Source organism: Pygocentrus nattereri, chromosome 3 (assembly GCF_015220715.1).
Source record: "Pygocentrus nattereri isolate fPygNat1 chromosome 3, fPygNat1.pri, whole genome shotgun sequence".
In the NCBI taxonomy this organism is placed as follows: domain Eukaryota; kingdom Metazoa; phylum Chordata; class Actinopteri; order Characiformes; family Serrasalmidae; genus Pygocentrus; species Pygocentrus nattereri.
In genome coordinates, this window is record NC_051213.1 from 13,078,287 (window position 1) to 13,094,947 (window position 16,661).

The 16,661-nt window shown below is 42.9% G+C and overlaps 1 protein-coding gene across 3 annotated transcripts in view; it reads left to right on the plus strand.

The window, feature by feature from the left end:
• Positions 1-16,661, plus strand: part of pard3aa (par-3 family cell polarity regulator alpha, a) — a 521,056-nt gene that overhangs the window by 337,636 nt on the left and 166,759 nt on the right. For all 3 annotated transcript variants that reach the window (XM_037537061.1, XM_017704401.2, XM_017704387.2), the window contains 2 exons: positions 5,488-5,730; positions 10,689-10,899. In XM_037537061.1, coding sequence (XP_037392958.1) covers positions 5,488-5,730; positions 10,689-10,899 — 454 coding nt within the window. The remainder of the gene's footprint in view (positions 1-5,487; positions 5,731-10,688; positions 10,900-16,661) is intronic.

The following is a 16,661-nucleotide window of genomic DNA, read 5'->3' on the forward strand; positions in this document are numbered from 1 at the left end:
ACCCTCAAAGTCAGGCAAGCCTGTTTGGCTGACTGCAATTAATCCATCAGTGTCAAGTGGCTGGAGTTATGTGCTGTAGTCACAACACAGGAACACAGTTTCTGAACGCCCTAGGTAGAGTTTAACCATGTAGAAAACCTATTCTGGAACAAATGTATAGAGCTGCCAAGAATGTTGACTAAGAGCAAAATTGATCGACTATGTGGCCATTGTGGTCGACTGGTTGGCTTTTCTATGAAGGATATGTGGTAGGAGTTTTGAAAATAATGAGATTTTACCTTGCAAGAATATATCATGTTAGCTTCCACACCTGGAACTTGTTCCCTTCTGTGTATGGGGGGGTGGGGGGTGGGGGTTGAAACACCTTGAGCTGCCTTAAATGTCCTTTAACACTGAACAAAATCATAAAAGTATCTTCCCTGGAGTTTGTGACAGCCTGTGCTTCTAGTGTCCAGGCTCCCAGTCAAATAGTGAAAGATCGCTGAAAATCAGTCACACCTGGAACCACTCAGACTGCCTCAGACCATCTTTGGAACCTCATACAGCTTTATGCTCAGTTGTAAAATTAACTGGGCCAAAACCGCAGCAATGAATAATCCACCATAACGCGTTGTGTTATAAGCTAATGAACTGCATGTCCTTGTGGTTTGGAAAGGTAAGTGGTGCCATATGGTGCAGGTCAGTGCATTACAGATTGCAGGTCGACTGCAGTTTGTGGGAATGCTATAGTGAGGATTACTGTGGTCAATTAGCTGTATGACTCAGCAGAAACTGCCTAAAATTATTCAGAATATTCGCATCCTCGCTGATGGCATTGTGGTAATGGTACATATAAGAGCTCTGTGACCAATTGAGCTTGGCTATTGGTAGTTAATTAGGACAGGTGTAAAAAAAGCAGAATAACTGAGCCATGCTAATGATCGTGAACAGGCAGCCACGGAGGCTTGGGCGACCCCAGGGCCCCTTCGTTCTTCCTGGGATACCAGAACAGGACTTTCCCCTGGCCATATCTGAGCTATTTTTAGCCTAATCACCCTTTTACCCCTCCCAACTGACTGAATAAATTACAACTAATGGATCCTATGTCCATGCACACATGCAGACCTGTGCGAGGCATCGCCTTGGGTAATGGCCTTTACAACACCGTCTGAGTCATGCTAACGAGGCAGCAGCCACAACCCTCACATTAACTACCGCCCGATTATTCATGGAATTTGTGTTACCTCCTTTTAACATTTAATGATGATTGCCTCTCGCCGCTAAGTGTCCTTCCTAGTCATCTTTGCAGACTGACTAATTAAGGAGATATACGCTATATGTCTACGTGTTTGGTGCTAATTTCCAGTGCATGCTCTTTAGCAGTGATCTAGGATATTTCCTGAACAGAGAGAAAAGCAATTCATGTTTTTGTTGGTTAAAACTAACATTTTCTTTCTTTTTTTCTCCCCCATGAGTGACAGTTAGCTCAGTGTTAGATATGTGATAGGAATTGTGGAGTAGTCTGCCCTCCACAACAGTGGGGAGTACAAGGCAAGACAACAATTACCAGCATTTCCTTATGTGTTGCTCTTTGCTTTGATGAGACAGAGCATCCGCTCTTGTGATGTGGAATGACATATGGGCTCAGTGGAATCGTAATTCCAAGATTCTGAGAGAAGCAGATGTCATTCACGTTTTCTTGAACTGCGGCGGCCACCCTGTCTTTATTTGCTGCATCCCTTTGCATTTGGCATGCAGGCTACTCCCATGATCCAGGCTTCAAATTCTAAACCTCAAAAGCTTTCCATTTACCTGGTATTTGGAGTATGTTGATTAAGCTTTTCTTATGTTGATTAAGATTTTCTTCTGCCAGTATTTGGGGAACAATATAGTTTGGATCTGGTGCAAGTTTCCTCTGTTGGGTTTCTTTTTTGTGTGCCCTTCAGTGTCCTTTATAAATAAGGAAAGATCCTTCAGTGAAAATGGAGAAGGTCTCCATTTGCGTCCAGGTGCAGATATGTTTCATTGTCATATAAATTACTTCATGGCTGTAATCAGCTATGTGCTCTTAGCCTGTTGAAAACGAAGTGCCTTTGGAAATGACTGTTTTAGCTCTTGTTCTATCTGGGGCAGCATGACCATTCTGGTCATTCCAGATGTTCAAGTACACACTAAATGAAACTGAGTTTGAACACTGTTGATCAATCATGTTGAATACATTAAAAATTGACCTGAAAAAAGACCTGTTGGCTGAAGATTATTGATTAGAGTTTGCTACATTGACCTCAGAGATTGGCTCTGCATTTTATGCTGTCATGAAAGAAAGGCACTCCTAGAGATTTCCATTGTACATAACCTTGAAAGTCACTGGCACCATTACGACTGGCAAAAGGGTTGAGGTAGTTTCTACTGATAGCCCCTTGAAACCTTGATCTAAGTAAATGGAGGGAGTCTACAAAGCTGCAGACTTCAGGCAGTGCCATATCTGAAGCTACAATTAATTTTAATGATTTTAATTGGTTTGCAATATCATAGATTTCATAGAATTTTGAAATGTATGCCCAAACTGAAGTGCAATCACAGTCACCTTCGCCACAGTTTATTGTTACACTAATGTTATTAATGTTGTACTTGTTGAATAAGCTGATGTGTACATTCAGGCTCTATGTGGTAATTTGGGGAAATTGCACAGATCCCATATTAATGAGCCAGTCAAATCCTTTAAAAAGTGCCTTAAGCAACCTTGTCCGGTAACAACAAATCCAGAAGGTTGTTCATGTATGTGGTGAGACTGAGTGGCTTACCACCTCCATCTTCTCTCTGTGCTCTCTTAGTGGTTGGCGATGGTGCTTCCAATAGAGGAGGCCATGTTTTGGCTGTAGCTCAGCTAATCATTGCGTTCAAGGCACAGGTTTGCTTGGTTAGAGGATCAAGAGCAGATTAGCGAGATGTCATGGGCTACCGCGTGAGGAAGAATGATAACAGAAGCGGTTCCGTTGTGGATTACTCTGCCTCCCTGGCGCTTTGCCTTTCCTGCCATTTACCCTTCCTATGGCTCAAGCCACCTGAAGCCATTCTCCCACTGTTCTCTCTTCCTCTGGTCCTCTATTTCATAGGCTACGACATGCGGTTCAAGCAGAGAGAGAAGGTAATAGATTTCTAATTGTTTTCGTTGGGTGATTAGGGGTTTATTTGGCCAAGCCAATCTCTGTTTCACTTCACGTCTTTCCACGCAGAGATCCGCTGTGAGATCAGCAGCCAGCGAGCATGCTCCATTTAGCACTCAGAAAACAAGCCGCGACCTTCACTAAAAAATCAACGCGAAATGGTTCTGGGGGGAAGAAATGAAGAAGACCACATGGTCCACCTGAACGGCCCATCTGAGACAAAGTAGAGTGAAAAAGAGAGACTGACTGACAGCTATGTTTATACAGAACGCCACCATATGTTCGACTGTGCTACACAATGGAATCCCTTTAGTGAAGAGCTATGAAGACAGCAAGCTCGAATTCCAAGCAACGCTTGAGAGCTTGAGCACACACTCCCAAACATCTATGTGGGTCACGCTGAGAAAAGACCAGCTCTTATTGAATGGCTAAATGTCAGGTAGGTGTGGTTCGATGTATATCTTAATCATTGCTTCACGGAAAAAGGACATTTGATGGAAAATCAAAATGGACATCACACCACATGCTGGTTATGGGCCGTTGTTCAGGAGGCTGACGCTGACATAATGAAATTCCCTAAGTCTCGCCTCACTACGCTACTCTAAACAAAGAACAGCAGCCACTGGAAAAATAATTCTGTCTGTCTGATGGGGAGCTGTGTTGGCCTTAAACAGAGCAAGGGACAGCTGGAGCTGCTGAAGCCCACTTGGGGTTTCCTTACATCAATATCACTTGTGTTTGACCTAGCATGCTTTATGGAAAGAATGGCACTTCTATCAACTCGGTCAACAAACAGAAAAAATAGCCCTGGTTGTGGTCCTCTGAATAGCTGCTTTCCCTCATCTGTGCCATGTATATTTATATATCATTTGCATGTTAATTATATTTGTGTGCATAATGGAGATTCATTATGCTGAACATAGCAATAAGATGTAGTCAACTGGACCACTGGCTATGCACCGTTTCTGTTTTTTTCTTGGGCTGCATGCATGTCAAGTCTTTTGGTTCTGTGCTCATGTTTGATTTTTCTGTTCAGTTAGTGTGTGCGTGTGATTTATTGGGCAAGCTTTAAACGTTTGTCTTGTCCCAATCATGCAGGTGGCTCAGAGAATGTTGTGTGTTTGCCAACTGTTCCAGAGTCTGTTCCATATGCGCCCAACTAGCCATAGACACCCCCCTCACCAGTCACAAACCCAAACAGCCAACTTTCTCGCTGTGGACGATCTCCTCAGCAGGTTCTCTGGAGCAAGATTAATGCTGTGTCTCTGCTGCAAGTTGTTTGAAGTGGGTGTATTGTGTCTCTGGAATGTCTCCTTACACATACACATATACACACCCTTCCAGAGTGAGAAGTGGATTAGAGTCATGAAAAGGTCATTAAACAAAAAGCTTGAAGGGAGGAACAGGGAGGACGTGCTGGTGGGATTGAATGGGATGAATCTTGTGTATTTAGTCTGCATGCTTCTTCCTTCCATCCCCACTTGTTCTTCACATCCTCTTTTTCCTCTGTTCCCTTCATCCCTCCTGCCCCTGACCACCCACCCAAGATAAAGGGCCTCATACTTGTGCCATATATAAGTGCCTCAAACTTTCTTTCTCTCCCCCTTGTTTAGCCTCTCTTTCTTTCTCTCTCTCTCTATCTGTCTCTCTCTCTGTGTGTCTTTCTCTCTCTGTGTCTCTCTCTCTCTGTGTCTCTCTGTCTCTCTCTCTCTCTCTCTGTCTCTCTTGTCTTTGTCTCTTCACTTTTTTCTCTCTGTCTGCCTCTTTGCTTTTGCTTATCTCTCTAGCCTCTCTCCCTCTCTCCCTCTCTCTCTCTCTCTCTCTCTCTCTCTCTCTCTCACGCTCTCATGCTGTCTCATGTGTGCTGTCTCTCATGCGCTCTCTCTTTCACGCTCTCTCGCGCTCGCTCTCTCGTGCTCTCTCTCTCTCTCGCTCTATCTCTGTGTATGCAAAGTGTTTATAGAGTTTGTAGCCCTATAATTTAAGACAATTATGTATACAGATTGAGGAAGAAGCCACTAAAGCAGCCCCAAGAGTTTGAAATGTATTGTTTATCCTGTTCACAAGACAGATGATGTGTGTCACAGCTCACTTCCTATCCAGTGGGGTCTTTATATTCCATATTATTTCAACATTGTTTTCTCTCTCGCTTTGCAGCAAATCTGCAGATAAGTGGAATCTGCATCGTCTCATTTATCTTCAGACAGGAGACCGAATGGCGCAAATCAATTAGTACAATAAGGCTGCATCTAAAAGAAACGAGCCCTAGTTTTCAAGATGGAGGAGCTTTTTGTTGTCATTGCTCAGTTCATTATAAAGTGTCCTCTGTTTCACCCCTAAGGCAACTCCACGCGAGACGTTGGGCCCAATCTGGGCCTGAAGAAGTCCAGCTCCCTGGAGAGCCTCCAGACGGCTGTTGCCGAGGTAACGCTGAACGGGGACGTCCCCTTCCACAGGCCACGCCCTCGAATCATCAGGGGGAGGGGCTGCAACGAGAGCTTCCGGGCAGCCATTGACAAATCATATGACCGCCCTGTGATGAGCATGGCGGGTGAGGAGGAGGAGGATGAAGGCATGGAGACATGTAAGTGCTGTCAGGCCACAGACGTGCTCATTCCATTCTCTAGCATTGTGTTTTTTTTTTTTTTATTAAACCCTTAGAAGTATATCTACTTTTCTCTTTTCAAACACAAATGTGGTATTGACCAAATGTTTCAAATCATTTTCAGTAGATTTTCTCTGCTTGTTTCAGTGACCTTTGAGTTTGAAGTAATGTCACAATTTTTTTCAAGGTTAAATTGTAGGTCATCAAGGCATTTGCAATATTACCACCACTAATGCAGTTCAGTCTTATGATACCTCATTGAATCCATCGCGCATTCGTCCTTCTGTTCTTATAGAATACTTATTCAGTATTAAGTCCATCTATTTTTTTTTCTGTTCAATTAGGAGTGTAGTCACCATGAGGGAACATTACAATAGCTCATGGAGTTCCTTCCACCACAACTAGGTCAGGCTTCCCCTTACAGACATAGAGCAGCCCAGCCCAGGAATCTGTGGCCAATCAGCATCTGTATTACTCACATATTACTATTCATATCAGCCACATCTGAGCCAGCTCCCAGACGAGCTGTTTCTTTCTTCCCGGTGGGGCCTTCTCATTCAAACAACTTCTTAATGCTTTCAGACTCAGAGCAATAGGGAAACCCTTATCCTGTTTACAGGAAGAAGCAGCTTGTCCTTCATCTCTCCTTGGAGCCCTTAGTGAATAAAGCACAGTCTTTTTATTTGAGCTATTTTCGTGACCTTCATCAGTGTAGATTGTATCATAGACTCTTAAAACAGGTGTAAGAGTGCAGAGTACATGATTTTTTTGTTAACTTATATGTCCAATTTATGACATTTTGTGTTATCACATTGAACCAGTTTGTGTTGTGTTCTAGTTTATGAATGATTGAATATTAAGCCATGGGATGCAACTGGCCTGGAATTGTTTTATAGGTTAAGAAAGGCTCTGTGGCCAGATTTTTTTAAACCAATAATAATTGTACAATTGGTGGGAGACATGCTGTTGTCTTGTGCTGTGTAACAAATGAGTCAATGAACACTTTAGAATGTGTGCTTAGTTGAACATGTAGCTTCATATGCCATCAAAACATTTTAGCTCTGCTGAAAGTATTATATTCTAATTATGGACATAAGTGCATTAATATGGGACTCTTCTAAAACATCGCTGGTTCTAAAATATGCTTTTGGATATTCAACCATTTCCACCCTGTCCAGGCTGGTGTTTCGTTGCATACAGGCATGCTTTGGAGCTGTCGTACAACACTAGGCCAGCTAATAACAGGAGTTTGCCTGAAGAGCTACCTTACTATCCATTTAAAAGAGGCATTTAAATGAGGCATTTTCTTTAAAAAAAAAAATGGGGTGAATTATTTGCCTGAATCACTTTGTTCTGGTAAGCTTTGTCTGCCAGCCTGCTAAATACCGTCTTATCTTCCCTTGAGCAAAATGGGGTGGTGGAGGGGAGGATACTGGGGGCAGTAGATTCTGCCACAGAGGTATATTGCATTTCTCCCATCCTGATATTCAAATAAGTCAAATAAGTTTTTCAATTTAGATAAAAAGCATCCTGCCTGTGTCTGTCCCCGAGGTTAATAGTCAGAGTTGACAGATAAGGGCAGGCATTCTTCCTCCACGCCGACACTTTTATTTACATAAAATGTGAATTTGGCGTTAGCCAGGGAAAAAATGTGTCACCCGTAGATACCCCACCGAGAAAATGAGCCAGCCTGAGCTTTGCTCACCTCCGTATTTCCGAAATACCAAACTTCAGTCTTACGTTTCAGCTTGTGAACCACAGTGGCAGTTCTCCCAATGTGTCAGAATCCATCGCTGCACAGAGAAGGAAATGAACACCTCGCTGCATCAAAAGGAGGAGACTAATGATGTCTTTTGACTGGGGTGTCAAAACATTTAGTGCTCTCTCCCTCTCTTGTGCAACTGAAATCATTTTAATTACACTAATTCATTTCCTTTTGATACCGCAGTCAAACGACCAGCTCAGAATGGCAGCTTAACTTGCTGCAATGGCTGTTTTGATGAAAACACTATTGATCTGCTGGAACTGTTGCTGCATTGACTCTGGCTTTGCCGTCATGCGTCTCTTTGTTAGGCTAATGAGCAGTGTTTGGGAAATGAAGGGTCCAATTTATACTTCTCATCCTTTTTTCTCTCTTCCTCTCAGTTTTCTCTCCTCTTTAGTTCCATGTTTGTCAAGACCAGATTGAGTTTTTGTGGGTGTGTGATAATGACAAGCTGAGTGCTTGCCTACACGCACACTCATCTGGCCCCCCAGGAGGCCTGAGCGATTGCCATCTCCTGTGTGTTATCCGAGACGGCATCATTAGGAGCTGCAGAAATTAGCACGCTCCTCTAATCTTGCAGCCCAGTTTTAATTGCCAGATGCAGCTCATCCGTGGAGATATGCCGCCTTTGCACTTAGCGGCCCGATAAGCTGGCACACAAGAAGAAAAAAGAGAAAGAAAAGTGATGAAAGTGATATCTCTCCAAATGTAGTTAGTGTTATCATCCTGCAAACTGTTAAAGGGGTTTTGAGAAAGAAGGCAAGAAAAAAGGGAAACGGAAAGCGTTGCATAATTGAAAAGGGTTTGAGCACTTGATTTTGCCTGCCATTCCTGTCATACATAATTCCACGGTGAGGTTTCACTTCAGAGATTTCCTCAGGGATGGCCCAAGTGAAGAAAGTAAAAAAAAAAAGAAAAACAGAAAACAAATCTCCTTCTATCCAAACACTGTGCATCTAAAGCCCCACCTCTGTTCCATCACAGTCTAGCATACTAAAATCTTTGTCCTGACCATGTAGACCGACAACTCTGTCCTGCAGAGGGCTATAGGATATTAATAAATTCTAACCATACATGCGTCTGCCACCAGGAACACTGCAGTAGTTATGACATCACCGCTGCTTAGTGTCATGCTAAAGCACTTTGCAATTAACACCCCTCCCCTCTCTGCAGCACCACCCCTTTGCAAATTCAGAGTTTATTTAAACTTACAATTACTGACAGATTAATTACGTCTGATGGAGCAGGCCATCCAGAATGGAAACAGCAGTTATAACAGGAACGATGCTGAAATGAAAATTAGCTAGATCAGTTCCCATTTTCTTTGGACCCTGTGATTGTTAGTAGTATGAGATATATTCCAAATATGGAGAAAAGATAATAAGAAAATAAAGTGGGAGTGAGAAGAAATTTTGCCAGTGTCGGTTTCTGTGTGACTTTATTAATACTGAAAAAATTCACTGCACAGGCCTGAGTGAATGCAACAAAATCAATATAAGTAATTTTTTGTTACGACTGGATGTGCTGTAAGCTCTGCAGAGAAAATTACGATGGTCTCGCTGCTATTATATCAGGAGAACAGAACTCTCTCTTCAAAGCAAACATCCTAACAGTGCAGTGTATTAATAAAACAAGTATATTAGCAAAGCAATTCTGCCCTTGCTCTGATGTTTTCAAAGAGAGCTTCAAAGTCTCTTGTGGGACACCAAAATATTGCTCCTTCTTAATTGTGCGCAGAGAGGCAGGGAAACAGTCGGATAATGATTTACTCTTGGAGTAGAACTGTTACAAAGGGAGCATTTTAATAAAGAACTCTCTGTTCCCACATAGAAGGACTGCTTTCTAAAAATACTTGCTCGCTTGGTGGATAAAGGGGATGCCATAACTCTGTCTTCTCAGAAGGCCTGTTTGTGTGTGTAGCCTAGGCCTCAGCTCCTGATGTTGAAACATATACAACAGCAGATGTGTGAAACATGACTGTGTGGCTATAGTTCAGCCTTTTGTGTAGAACGTGCTGTGGCCCTGCTGAGGGAGGGATGTTAAAGCGATAGTTCAGTGAAGAGTCAAATTTAAGTTGTTCAAAGTTACAAGGTACACATGCACCCTTGGAGTCAGTCAGTCAAGACATGTTTGATGTCTGAAATTTGCTTGTTTAGTTTTGCACTTGAGCTAGAATGCTAATGTAGCTAACATAAGCTAATGGACGCTTATATGTGCTTATGGAATGCTTATGTACTGATGTTTGTAATCGATAACTACATTTGGGGTACTTCGGGGACAAAAAAATATTAATAGATGTGAAAATTATAGGAAGCTGATGTGATTATGCACTTAATTAGGCAGTCCTTTCTTGTTGCTGGTGACACAATGGGGTGCCTTAGTATTCATTTACAAATGTTATGTGGTCACATGTGACCCTGACCTCCTCTGAAGGTGGTTTGAGTGATGAGATATCTCAACGTATCTCTGAGACATGCTGGACCCCATTTACACCTGTACTGGACACTAATGTTTGTATCACACAAGATTAATGTTAATGCAAGATGTAAAAGGGGCCCTAATCCCCTGCTCAGATTGAAGCTACAGGCCTGCTGCAGCTCTGCTTAAAGACTCCAGAGAACCATTTACCTGTTTGTTTTCTGACCACAGCATTTTTAACCTCTATCCAGAAGAGTTAAGGCTCTTCCCTGACTCTTGGATGATCTCAGGGAAAGGTTTTAGTTTGTGCTGAAAGAGAGAGACCCCGCCACCTCCATCTGAGATGTGAAAGAGGGAGTGTGTAGATGTTTGTGGGACTGGGGGTGTGTAGGGAGGTCAGACTTTTAATGAATTCCATATTGAGGCTGCACATTATCACAGATTCCTTCCAAATGAAATAGTGGCGTCTGTTGAGCCACCATGCCCTCTAACCATTGCCCTTCATACCAGACTCGACTTCAGCATGTATCAGAAAAATAAAGCACTTGCGGGTGGATCTGTGTCAACAGTCCTGGTATTGCTCAGTGTTTGTGAAAATATTTTATTTGGCAGAGCCAACAGGGAAGCCTTGGGTGCTGTCTTGATTTTGTACATTCTTAAGTGTTTACAGGGTCTTAGGTCTAGTATGCCTCTCAACATCTCTCTCTCTCTCTCTCTTTCTCTCTGTCTCTCGCTCTTTCTCTCTGTCTCTCAGTGGAAGAGGATACCGAAGAGAGTTCACGCTCTGGTCGAGACTCTGTCTCCACAGCGAACGATCTACCACTCCCAGCTGGTGGTGCAGCCATCCCAGAAAGCCAGGTGAATGGAGGACAGTCCAAAGATGACAAGAAGAAGGGAGGGAAGGAGAAAAAGGAGAAGAACAAATCCAAGAAAGGCGTGCTCAAGGGCCTTGGTGACATGTTCAGGTGTGGTGAACTCAAAAAGATGCCTCGCCCCAAAACTTGTCTGCCTTTCACATTCAGCCAATTGCAATCAGGTGTTTAGTTGGTGTCAGTGCGGCGGTTTAGCTGCTGTTTAACTGGTGCCAGTACAGTTAGCCGTTTACCTAGTGCCAGTGCAGTCAGCTATCTACCTGTTGTCAGTGCAGAACTTTTGTTGCTGTTTACCTGATGTTAGTGCAGTTAGCCGTTTACCTGGTGTCAGTACAGAACTTTAGTTGCTGTTTAGCTGGTGCCAATGCAGTTAGCTGTTTACATGTTGTCAGCACAGCACATTAGCTGCTGTTTACTTGATTCCAGTACAGTTAGCTGTTTGCGTAGTTGATGCCAGTGCATTGCATTAGTTTCTGTTAAGCTTGTGCAGTTAGATGTTTAACTGTTGCCGTACATGAACTGGTGCTTATCTGGTACTGTTGCGGTTAGCTGTTTAGATGGTGCAGTGGTGAAACATGACTAACAGAACTAGGCTTTTAGTTTTAGTTAACTACCCTTAAAAAAATAGCTTTAGCAATAATGCTAATTTCTGTTAGCGCTCCTGTGAAATTGTAGTGATATGTTGCTACGCTAATGGCAATTCATGTTAACATTTCTTGCCCATTCTACATTAAACAAGAAAATATGAAGCTTGTAAAAGACATTCCATGTTATATTTGAGGCTTGTAACAGACATGCTAACATGTACGCCTTTGAAGGCCCAGGAGGCCTTGAGGGTTCCCCACTGAGTTGATGTTAATGCAGCACATTAGTTGGTATTTTGTTGGCTGTCAGTGCAGTTAGCAGTTTATTTGGTACTAATGCAGTGCATTATGTTGTATTTAGTTGATGCCAGTTAGTTGTTTTGTTGATGCCAGTGCAATCAGTTAGCTTGTGTTTAGCTGGTGCACTGCATGAACTGGTCTTTATTTGTTGGCAGTCGTTAGCACTTATCTGGTGTGTAGTTTGTGCCAGTGGAGCTAACTGTTTAGCCGGTGCTAGTGCAGATTGCCTACCTGCTTGTCTATTTCCTGCAGTTAATGGGGACCCTCGACTTTACCCATAACAGTGAGGTGGCTTGGGTAGCCCGTGGCAGTTTGGGCAAAGATGGTTTTTAATAAGGAAGAATGTTTTATTCATGTGATGTGCATTGTCTGAACCTTTATATCTCAATTCCAGATGGAAAAGTGTGAATCCAACAGGAGAGTTCTGGAATAATGATGCTTTTCTCTGTGTAAACATGGCCGGGTTACCTTATTGGTGTAGATGATCAATAGTGAAGTATTAATACTTCCAATCCTGACATTTCCTTTTGAGAATTGATCCTCACGGAAAATATTGATACCTGGTTGAGAATTGATCCTCACGTAAAATATTGATACCTGGTTTTGTTTAACCAGGAAATTTAATATTTGGTATTTTTTTATGAATTTGAATCTGTATTTGATGCTTGAAAACAGTGATTGCAGTAAATAATTGTGATGGACATGCCTCGTACTCACAGTCACAATCAACCACTCAGCATGAATGCTCTGCTCTAGGCAGCAAAGCGTTATTAGTAGAGTGTTTTCTACTAATGTTTTCACTCTAAAGATCACAAAAGTTTCTCCTTGTAAAAATGTCAGCCTTAGCATTGAGATGTTAGCCTTAGTAATACTTGATGTCACTCATCCATTCTGTGCACCAACTGAAAGTTGGCAGGAGAACCTGCCTGAGGACAGACACCCTCATGGTGTTGGGGTTATTATGGGGCTTCCCTCCCCTCAGGGTTGATGGTATGCAGGGGGTCCTTCCTCTTATTTTGAGGGTGCGTTCAACACTGCCTATGCCAAGCTAATTAAACATAGGCCGCTATTAATTATTCCGATTTGGTGCTCATTTGAATCCTGCATAAATTAGGCACAGCCTTATCAGTGCAGTAAGTTGTTTTGTGGTGGATTAGAGTGATGGGATTAGTTAGCATAGCTGAGCAGCGCAAGCACAGCTCTGTAACGAACAATAAAGATGACAAGTGTTTCCAGGTCATGTTTCAGGAACTCAGAGAGGTCGCTTATCATAGCCACTAATTTGTGCTTTGCTTCTCGTTTGCGTCCTGTGGAGAGAAGGCGGTCGGTAATTATAAAGACACAATCGCACCCTTGTATGCATGCACACACTCTCTGCTCTCTCTCACACGGCATTTATCAGTTGTGTCTGTCTTTTGAAGAGTGTTTGATTAGCAAATCAAAATGAATGGGAGAGTCAGAGGTTAGGGGTGTGTGTATGTGTGGTTGTGTGGTGTAATGAGTGTGGGGGTCTGGAGGGAGCAGCCTGGCTGAAAGGTTGTGAGCATCTCCCCTGGGGCAGTGGTTCAGCCCCTCTCTCTCTGCATCATCTCTCTTCATTAGGGCTGAGTGGCAGTACCACTTAAGAGACAAACAGGGGAGGCCCCTCTGTCTGAGCCAAAAACACACCCACAACTGTTAACACTGCAGCCTGTCTGCCTACACAGATCAACCGCTGCACCACCACTGATTACAAGGCCCGTTCAAACTAATATGAGAGAGAGAGAGAGATCCCCTGGTTTAATATTAGACATACACATTCATACTCCTTCTTATTACACTTAGAACTCCTCTGAGAGTCATCAGATGTTGTCATTGGCATGATGATGATTGTTTTTATACCTTATCAGGGCATGAAATCACAGAAACGTTCCATATGTATTGTATGTAAATAACCATGTGTAATAATTGTTCAGTACTGAACAAAAATGAGAGACCAGCCTTTATTTAATTTCCAGTCAAGACAACATATAAATGCAAGTTGTTCACCTTTTATCATCAGGAAACAAGGCCAAACAAGTATTTAACACATTCGGTGATGTTGAGGTCTGGACTCGTCTGAGAACATTAGCAGCTTCTTTGTTTGACAAATTAGCAGACTTCTTAGCAGACTTCTTTGTTTGGCTTCTTGTCAGCTACACGTCCTTTCATACTCAGTGTTGAGTTATCTTAGAAGGATGGACAGAAACACCTGGTTGCATGCATGGCTATTAAGAGCCCCATTCTCAGTTTACAGTGTAGAAGGCAGAGGTGTTAACCACTACACTATCCCAACCTCTTTGTGTCTATATATATGTGTGTGTGTGTATATATATATATACATGTGTGTGTGTGTGTGTGTGTGTGTGTGTATATATATATATATATATATATATATATATATATATATATATATGTATGTGTGTGTGTGTGTATACGTGTGTGTGTATATATATATATACGTGTGTGTGTGTGTATATATATATATATATATATATATATATGTGAGTGTGTGTATGTGTGTATATACATATATATAGTGTATATACACTGCTCAAAAAAATAAAGGGAACACTCAAATAACACATCCTAGATCTGAATGAATGAAATATTCTCATTGAATACTTTGTTCTGTACAAGGTTGAATGTGCTGACAACAAAATCACACAAAAATCATCAATGGAAATCAAATTTATTAACCAATGGAGGCCTGGATTTGGAGTCACACACAAAATTAAAGTGGAAAAACACACTACAGGCTGATCCAACTTTGATGTAATGTCCTTAAAACAAGTCAAAATGAGGCTCAGTATTGTGTGTGGCCTCCACGTGCCTGTATGACCTCCCTACAATGCCTGGGCATGCTCCTGATGAGGAACTGCTGACACACTCCAGCCACATGAGGTCTAGCATTGTCCTGCATTAGGAGGAACCCAGGGCCAACCACACCAGCATATGGTCTCACAAGGGGTCTGAGGATCTCATCTTGGTACCTAACGGCAGTCAGGCTACCTCTGGCGAGAACATGGAGGGCTCCAAAGAAATGCCACCCAACACCATTACTGACCCACTGCCAAAATCGGTCATGCTGAAGGATGTTACAGGCAGCAGATCGCTCTCCACGGCGTCTCCAGACTCTGTCACGTCTGTCACGTGCTCAGTGTGAACCTGCTTTCATCTGTGAAGATCACAGGGCGCCAGTGGCGAATTTGCCAATCCTGGTGTTCTTTGGCAAATGCCAAGCATCCTGCACGGTGTTGGGCTGTGAGCACAACCCCCATCTGTGGACGTCGGGCCCTCATACCATCCTCATGGAGTTGGTTTCTAATCATTTGTGCAGACACATGCACATTTGTGGCCTGCTGGAGGTCATTTTGCAGGGCTCTGGCAGTGCTCCTCCTGTTCCTCCTTGCACAAAGGTGGAGGTAGCGGTCCTGCTGCTGGGTTGTTGCCCTCCTACGGCCTCCTCCACGTCTCCTGGTGCACTGGCCTGTCTCCTGGTAGCGCCTCCAGCCTCTGGACACTACACTGACAGACACAGCAAACCTTCTTGCCACAGCTCGCATTGATGTGCCATCCTGGATGAGCTGCATTATCTGAGCCACGTGTGTGGGTTGTAGAGTCCGTCTCATGCTACCACGAGTGTGAAAGCACCACCAACATTCAAAAGTGACCAAAACATAAGCCAGAAAGCAGAAAGGTACTGAGAAGTGGTCTGTGGTCCCCACCTGCAGAACCACTCCTTTATTGAGTGTTTCTTGTTAATTGCCAATAATTTCCACCTGTTGTCTATTCCGTTTGCACAACAGCATGTGAAATTGATTGTCAATCAGTGCACAGTTTGATTTCACAGAAGTTTGATTTACTTGATTTATATTGTGTTTTTTAAGTGTTCCCTTTATTTTTTTTTAGCAGTGTGTATATGTATGTATGTATGTGTGTGTGTGTGTGTGTGTGTGTGTGTGTGTGTATACACTCACCGGCCACTTTATTAGATTTAATTTACAATTGAATTAGGTTCAATTGCTTGTTAACACAAATAGCTAATCAGCCAATCACATGGCCGCAAATCAATGCATTTAGGTATGTAGACGTGGTTAAGACAACTTGCTGAAGTGCAGACCGAGTATCAGAATGGGGAAGAAAGGTGATTTAAGTGACTTTGAACGTGGCATGGTTGTTGGTGTCAGACAGGCTGGTCTGAGTATTTCAGAAACTGCTGATCTATTGGGATTTTCACGCACAACCCTCTCTAGGGTTTACAGAGAATGGTCCGAAAAAGAGAAAATATCCAGTGAGCAGCAGTTGTGTGGACGAAAATGCCTTGTTGATGTGAGAGGTCAGAGGAGAATGGACAGACAGGTTCAAGATGATAGAAAGGCAACAGTAACAACCAAGGAATGCAGAATACCATCTCTGAATGCACAACACGTCGAACCCTGAAGAAGATGGACTACAGTAACAGAAGACTACATCAGGTGCCACTCCTGTCAGCTAAGAACAGGAAACTGAGATTACAATTCACATGGGCTCACTGAAATTGGACAAATGAAGATTGAAAAAATGTTGCCTGGTCTGACGAGTCTCGATTTCACCTGTGACATTCAGATGAAAGGGTCAGAATTTGGCATAACAACATGAAAGCATGGATCCATCCTGCGTTGTATCAACGGTTCAGGCTGGTGGCGGTGGTGGTGTAATGGTGTGGGGGATGTTTTCTTGTCACACATTGGGCCCCTTAGTACCACTTGAGCATCGTTTAAATGCCGCAGCCTACCTGAGTGTTGTCGATGACCATGTCCATCCCTTTATGACCACAGTGTACCCATCTTCTGATGGCTTCTTTCAGCAGGATAATGCACCATGTCACAAAGTTCATATCATCTCAAACTGGTTTCTTGAACATGACAACGAGCTCACTGTACTCCAACGGCCTCCACAGTCACCAGATCT